This window comes from Sesamum indicum, linkage group LG2, assembly GCF_000512975.1.
Source record: "Sesamum indicum cultivar Zhongzhi No. 13 linkage group LG2, S_indicum_v1.0, whole genome shotgun sequence".
NCBI classification, from domain to species: Eukaryota; Viridiplantae; Streptophyta; class Magnoliopsida; order Lamiales; family Pedaliaceae; genus Sesamum; species Sesamum indicum.
This window is the reverse complement of record NC_026146.1, coordinates 12,264,936-12,273,226: the sequence shown is the minus strand read 5'-3', so window position 1 is coordinate 12,273,226 and position 8,291 is coordinate 12,264,936. Positions and strand designations below refer to the sequence as shown.

At 35.1% G+C, this 8,291-nt stretch overlaps 1 protein-coding gene across 13 annotated transcripts in view; it reads right to left on the bottom strand.

Annotated features, from left to right (window-relative positions):
• LOC105155959 (magnesium transporter MRS2-4) overlaps window positions 2,496–8,291 on the bottom strand; it is a 7,909-nt gene continuing 2,113 nt past the window's right edge. For 12 of the 13 annotated variants that reach the window (XM_011071953.2, XM_020691903.1, XM_020691904.1 and 9 more), the window contains 4 exons: window positions 6,482–6,748; window positions 5,432–5,877; window positions 3,450–3,728; window positions 2,496–2,991 (listed from right to left, as the gene is read on the bottom strand). In XM_011071953.2, coding sequence (XP_011070255.1) covers window positions 2,713–2,991; window positions 3,450–3,728; window positions 5,432–5,877; window positions 6,482–6,746 — 1,269 coding nt within the window. In that variant the 5' untranslated portion in view covers window positions 6,747–6,748 and the 3' untranslated portion in view covers window positions 2,496–2,712. Of the gene's footprint in view, window positions 2,992–3,449; window positions 3,729–5,431; window positions 5,878–6,481; window positions 6,749–7,082; window positions 7,194–8,291 lie in introns of those variants that run through there. The other variant, XM_011071958.2, reaches the window with a different exon arrangement.

The following is an 8,291-nucleotide window of genomic DNA, read 5'->3' as shown; positions in this document are numbered from 1 at the left end:
GCTTTGAACGCGATGGGTACGCTCTTCTTCATGCATAATATTTATTTAGGTATGTATGTTCCAGGGACAAGATTGTGGGCGTCATTCAAGGTCTTCTAGCTCATATACTCCTCGTCCTATTACCGTTGTGACTTTAAAGGGTCCTTCCTAAGTAGGTCTAACTTTCCCACTGGTTTCAATGTGTCCACCCTTCTCAATGCTAGATCCCTCACTTGGAAATTTCGTATTTTTACTCTCCTATTGTGGGCATTAATCATAGTATTTTTGTATCTCTCAATGTGAATGAAAGCTTTTTCTCTCAATTCCAATAGGATTCAAATTTTCTTTTATTAACTTCGTATTATTTTCTTTAGAGAAATGTAAAATTCTGTGGGAGGGTACCCACAATTCAGTTGGAATGATTGCTTCGATTCCATAAACCATGATGAAGGGGCTTTCTTCCACAGATCCTCGGGGGGTCGTGCGATATGCCCATAGAACACTAGTTAGTTCTTCTGTCCTGTTCCCACCAACTCGTTCTAATCGTCTCTTAATTTCTTGAACGAGGATTCAGTTGGTGACCTCCACTTGCCCCTTGGCCTGGGGGTGTGCTACTGATGTGAATCTCTATTTGATGCGCAATCATTTACACTAGTCTTGTATTTTATAGCCTTAGAACTGCCGATCATTGTTTGAGATTATTTCTCGTGGGAGCCCATAACGATAGATGATATTCTTTTATATAAACTTCATCACCTCTGTTTTTGTGATACGGGCAAATGGCTTAGCTTACACCCACTTGGTAAAGTAGTCAATGGCTACTAGGAGGAATTTCTCGTGGCCAGAGGAGATAGGGGGAAAGGTCCCACGATATCTATCCACCTAATAAGTCCCCGTGTTGGTCAAAATTTATAAAATTTACTGATATTAATAAAAAAAAATAATTGAAAATGATATTTACCCTTTAATTGATTTAATAATGACTTATTACAGATTAAATAATTTTTTTTGGACTAAACTACTCTTATAACATTGAAAATATACTTCCTCACATGCATTAATGCATGAAGACGTATAAAGATAATTTGATCATAAAAAAAATTATTTGACCTACTATAAGTCAATAATAAGTCAATCTTTAGTAAATATAGATTTTCTTTTCAAGTTTTAGTTAATATCAGTAAGTTTGATTAATTTCGACTAGTGTAGCGACTTCTTTGTTAGACGAAAGCAAACTTTAAGGGTGCTAAATGTAATTTTTCAAATTACAGGGGATCTATATGTAATTACATCAAATCTCAGGGGAGGCGGTGTAATTATCCCTTAAGGACTCCCTACCAACAAGTACAATTTATAAATATTATGAACGATTACATTATTTTTTTTCTTAGATTTAGTGTAATTACATATAACTCTGTATAGTTTGAGAAATTATATCTAATACTCAAGATGTTTTTTTTTTAAGTAAATAGATTCATCCTTTAATCAAAATTCACTGAACTTGTTGTATTAGCAAAAAAGTTGAATGTCGTATTCACCCCCAATTTCGTTATTATTACTTATTTATTGCAAGTCAAACAAATTTTTCCAAACTAAAATATCATTAAGATATACCTTCCCTATACATTATTGTGTAAGATGTATAACAATAATTTAATTAGAAAAAATTCGTTTGACCTACAATAAGTCATAAGTCATAAGTCAATCAAGGGTAAATATAAATTTTTATTTAACTTTTTTTCTTTTCAATATCAAGAAATTTGGTAAATTTTAATTAATGAACAAGTCCAATTGTTATTCAGAAACAAATATCAGAAGTATAAGATATAATTTCCCAAATACTAAAATATCTACACATAATTACACCAAACCTCATAGAACACAGTGCAATTATTCTTAAATATAAATTATTTTTCCAAACACTCCAACTTCAATTTTTTCCACTTAACTTTTATTTTTAAAAATTCAACTTTCATTACAGTTTAGACTTTCTCTACAACTTATTCCCATCATAAAAACTATTGCCAACGCCCTTTTAACTTCAATTTTGAGATGTCCTCGGAAAAATTTTAGGTAATAGTCAAATTTGCTTATAATTGCACACGAGAAATTTTTTGAATAGGGGACAATGGGGTTGAAGGTGGTGATAATTAATTATTTAAATGCTATTTGTTATTATATGCGTAAATTATAAAGGCATCCTCTATGATTTATCTTAATTACAAATGCTTCCTTATTATTTAAAAAATTACAAATATTTTCTGAAATTACAAATGTCCTAACAAATATCCCCAATAATGCACTCTCATAAGAGGGTATTTGTAATTTCAAATAAATGTTCATAATTTTTCAAACAATAAGAAAATATTTGTAACTACGACAAACTTTGGAGGAGCTTATCATAATTTACCCTAAAATTAACAGAAAGGATAAACTTCCTATTCTCATATATTCAGGAAAACTAGGAAATGCCTAAGAAACATGAGAATGCAGGATGCAATGACCATGGAATCATTAACAGTGGGAAACGAAAGTCAAGTTTGCAATAATATTGTACTTTGATTAATTTTGTACTTGGATAAACTCACATGAAGCAACTAACTGGCTAACTATGTTACAATGTAAGAAATTCCACCTGTTGGGAGGAAGAACCCAATGCGTAGATCAATACCTTATTTATTTACCTTTCTTCTTTTATTATTGATAGAGATACATATATTGTCTCCGAGGACGTCAAGAAACAATGAGCTTCTTCCATCTGGCGTATCCCAAAACAAGAATGAATAGCGCTATGCAAGCAGCTGTCATGATCCCGACAACGCGCCAGAAAATCCCATTGATGTTGTACAATGTGCAAGGAATGTTCATCCCAAATATCCCAGCTATGAGAGTTTCGACTGCGATGGCAAACGAGGCTATTGTCATCGTCAACTGCAGTTGGATGAGTTCGTTTCTTTGGTTGTCGAGTTGGATATTGACGTAGTCCTCTGTGTCGTCGATGTACTCACGTACCTGTAGGTTTAGGTCGTGCAAGATAGGAGAATGTTAATTAGAGTTTAAAACTTTACAACATGTTCCAGTTGTAATTCTCTATAACTGTAATAATATAGTTACAGTATTTTCAGACCACATGAATTAAAACACTTTATCTTCCGACCACATAGCAATATACACCAGTTGGAATTACTGTTAGGAAAATGTTCTAGGGAAAACCAAGTAGAGCTATATATTAACGGCCAGCTAACAAGTGATGAAGCCAGCGAAAACAATCAAACAGAAGCAAAAACGATCAAGAAAAAAATTAAACCAAAAAAGCTAAGTTTAGGATTGGTGTTTATGAAGTTGTAACAGTGCGTCTATTTAACATGTTGACTATGAGCGTAAATTATAAATCCACATAAGAAATAATCCAGAAAGAGAACACCAGGAACAAGCAGTATTATGCTATTGCAGAGGAAAAAGGGACTCACAGACAGTATTTTGTTGCGGGTGCCATCTAATTGCATGAAGTAAGCTTCAAGCAACATTTCCAGATCCTCCACATCATCGTCATTAAAATAGTTGCTCATTAAACTACCACTTCTGGTAGAGCTGAGTCGACGGAGATGACCTGCAGCAGGAACAATGCTATTTGATGCAGGACCTGTGGGTAAAGCCTCAGATTGTTGATTCTGTATCCACTTCCGTGTTAAGTATAGTTGTCCCATATCTTCGTTATCATCTAAAAGATGTTCAATTTCATCTCTTACCTACCAACAATGACGTTTTGCACATTTTTAAGCACAACGTAAAAAGAAATAAGTACCCTGCTTTTGACAGGGGAAAGACCATCAAAATGAATGTATTTAAACCATAGAAGTTGGAAATAGGTACGCATAAGACTAAAAGCTATGATAGTCCTAATCAAACATCGTCGTCATAGTAACAAATCCGTGGGACATGAAAATGCTCAAAATTTCAAGAAACTACATAGGATCTACTCTTCTTTAACTATTAAACATATCTTAAGCTCAAACACCTGACCTCACTCATACACACCTATAGTTCCTTTTTTTCATGAATTTGTTCGTGTTGTGGACCTCTCTTCTAACCTCAACAATACCTTGGAAGAATATTTAGTTGTGTCCATAAAAGTGAAAAAAGTATCGGAGAATTTCACTTTTTTTGCCTGACAAAATGTCCTAATTTTCCTTCAGTTTAAGTTTTAGCCGTGTTAATTCCCATGAACACCAATTATCCATCCCATGTTTGCAGCCCAAGAAAGTAAAAAAGCAACGCCCTAGACAATAGTAGTTTCCAAGTCTCCTTCGGTTATCAAAGAAAAGAGAACACCTAATGGATGCATGTACCAAATGAATCTAGACATCCATCATTGGGCACCAAAAAAGGCAAAAAGTAAATCTTCTCTGACGATACTCAACAAAGAAAGAGAGAAGGAGGAAATGGTTCCAGAAACAGTCCCTGCTGCTGAATATAGTTTGTTCCAATACGAAGTTATGGATATATAATAGCAGGGACTATGGTTTTGCGATACATAAGTGGACTTTATAAAGTAAGATGCATTGAATTCCTAGAACTATTATCGGATCTTTTACATCAACATGAAGTCATAATAAAGTTACTCTGCAAACTAAGAAACCAGTTACATACTTATCTCCAATAAAAATCCATCACATCCTTATCTCCGACAAAAAATCATCACATCCTTATCTCTTCTAGTATTTGCATGGCCAGGCTCCTTCGTCTCATATGACTAGTTGGAGAACTCCAATCAATAGGTGTATAACAAGCACCGACTTTCTTATGCACACATAATAGCTACTATGAGAAAGTAAGTGAAATGTCTAACTAGCAGTTCAAATAAAAAGATGGAAAGAGAAAAGGCTTGATAACAAGCAAGCTGCTAAATAAGAAACTTGGAAGGAGAATTATGACACGAGGGCTATTGAACACATCATAAAGCCCAATGTTAAGACATTAGAGCATCCTTCTGAAAAAGGTGCAATGTTCAATGTAGATGAAATTTGAGCTCTTACAGAATTAGGTACCACAGACAAATATTTAATCGAAGAATGATAGTAGACAATACATAGTTGCCCTATAAGAGCAACCTAATGCTCGTATGTATTAGCTATCACACAATGTTTCTGGATGTGAATTAGTTAAAATACTCAATAAAACTCATATCACTTTTTTAGGCAAAGATGTACAGAAGACATCATCCCGGACTATGTAACAAAAGAATATTTGAGAAGAAGTATAAATAGTTAAACAAAGGACACAGAAGACATCTATTTGCAGTTGCACAAGCTGCCTCTTGTTGGCATGCAAGACAACAAGAAATAGATTGGCACGTCTAACCAAAGTTCCACAGGCTGTTATCAGGCTACCACCACAGTCCAAATTATCAGATATTTTCTTGCACAACCATTTGTAGAAAGAATGTCTTTACCTTTTGTACTCGTGCCAGCAGACGGGTGAGGTTGCTTTTCAAACTTCGCACATGCTCAAGATTCTTGGTGCTAACGTTTATGGCCAGTTCATCCAGAGCAGGATAAGCATCTCTCTCAAGTTCAGCAACACTGGTGTCCAAATATGTGCAGACAACCTCTAATGCAATTTCCAGAACCTGGAACTCAAAAGGAAGTTCATCTTGCACAACTTCAGCGGCTTCTGGAACAGGCAGCCATTGTCCAGCAGTGGGAGATTGCATTTCATTATTCCGAGTGACGGTTTGATCTACCACATGCGTAGAAGGGCCTTTTTGTGGTAATTGTCGCCTCAGTTGATCAACAAATGGCAGAACGTCTTGGCGAAGAGGATCAAGTAACAATACCTCTTCAGCGGTAACTATTGCTCTTATAAATTCCAAGTTAACAATCATAGCTTTTTCCCTAGCTGCAAAAGAAATGGGGAGAAAATAACATAAATGCTTCCACACAACACCCCCAATCCATGAACACATCAACAGATTTCCAGCAAATCACATAGTTAATCAAACTATGGGTTTAAGCATATTAATAAAACTTGAAAGAATCAAAGGTTCTTTGAACTAGTCCTCAATCACCAAGCATGTTCAAAAATTGTACAGAGTCTATCCAAGATATGATCATAAAGCTAATAGTTTCCACAACGGGCCAGAATGAAAAAAACACATATGTAGACCTTCACTAATAACTCTTAACAAACACAGTTGACCTTTTCTGCTTCAACAATGACAATGCAAAAGAAAGAGCAATACATATGTAAACAAAATCCAATTACATACAAAAAGGATGCACAATTCATGTAGCCAAGTTCATCCAACAAAAACAAAATCACACAAAAAAGGAAAAGGAAAACAAAGAAACAACACAAGCAAGCACAACATATTCTAGCAATTGCAAGCATAAACCCTAAAACAGAGTCAGAAACAGCAAACCCCAGAGAGAAGCATGCATCCAACCCGCGCCCGCCGAACACAAACATAAAACAAGAAAAAGGCCAAATTCGGGAGTTTTACCAAGAATGCTGGAGGAATGAGAGAATATGGGCCCGAGGATCCTCAAATCCCTAGCAGGTATGGAGACCCGCTTGATAATCACACTCTTGTCACACTCGATCAATTCTGACTGCCCCCAGCGATCCATCCTCATCCACAACCGCGCCCCTCCAGCCTTCTTCTTCACAGCCGCCTTACTCGTGGACGCTACCTCGATCGCCGGAGGAGGAGGCGGCATCTGTGGCGGGGCAGCCTTCTTCCTCCGCCGAAACGTCAATTTCCCCATCTCTATTAGATAATATGAAATAAAAAAAATATATTATTGAGAAAATTTTGATGAAAATATGGATACTGAAACTTGATTATAAAAAATGAACTACAACCTCATATTTATACATTTGCCTTTTTTAATGGACAGTGAAGATTAATCTTAATGGTGTACTAAGAAGCTCTCAAAAACTTGTTTATGTCTTTTATTTTTTTAATATCTAACTTTTTTCTTTTTTCATCCTTAGATAATATGAAAAACAGTATAACCAAATAAACTCAGTACAAAGCATCCCACTTTCACATACACAAGAACTCTATATAAAAACAGAGAATCAAAGTTTTAACGACCTACCCAAAATAATGTGAGTGGTTCAGTTAAACAATCTCATTTTATCCACCATAGCACATACACCTACTAATGCCCTCCGCACCCCCACCTACATCACCCACCCTGGGGACAACAGGAAACATAAAATGAATAGATGGGTCAGACCTTATCCTTCATCTCCAGTTTAACAGTTTAAATTGGACAGAGGAATTACTTGGCTAATACTCCCAAAATATGACTTTAAAGGCATCCAATAAGCACGTACACTTAGTCACAAACATCATTCAACTAAGAAAAAGTTAAGCTAATGGAACACAAAACAAAAAACTTATTGAAGCTCAGAAAAGCGCCTTCAGCACATTAATCAACAAGTGGCAATTCCAGACTAAACATCATACCTGGAAGGGCTTAGATCCATTCAGTAAAATGTTTGGAAATAGATCCATTCAGACTAAACATCATAATGTTTGGATTCATTTTCTGAGTGTTTTGTTGTGTTTTGTGGAAATAGAGAGAGAAAAACAAAGATAAACAAGTGTGTGTTAGAGATAGTATGTATGTTTGGATTTGTTTTTGGAAATAATTTAAAATAAGTATTATATATTTAATGTTATGTTTTGGGAGACAAAAATTACTATTCATTGTCAAATCATGTCTTTGGTGATAATTTAAAATAAGTATTATATGTTTAATGTTGTATTTTGGGAGACAAAAATTACTATTCATTGTCAAATCATGCCTTTTTTATATATATTTATGTATATATGTGTGTATATATATGTATGTTTTTATGCTAAAACAGTTAAAAACACCTAAATAAGGTGTTTTTGAATGATGGCAAACATTGGGTATGTTTTGACTTGTCTCGGAAATAAGTTGGGAATGAAAACAAACATAGTGTTTGTGTTTGAGGATGTTTTCCGGCTAACCTTAAGAAAGGTAAATGTATTTTGGCTCTACATTAAGCACTAGTGTTTATACTAGACACCCCCAATTATGCAGAGGGCCATACACATGCACAAAACCTATATTCACAAGTTACTAAAAGCTCAACATCCAGTGGGAGACACATGGTGGGTTGGTCAAACACCTTTTTCTTTTATAAGCATGATTCAGTTCCCTAATTTAGTTTCTTCACTAATTCCTCACTGTTGAGACATAGATATCAAAAGTTCCGCTCTTTACTTTACCCATGTTCCAACAATGAAGAAATGAAGACGTCAAGAACAACAA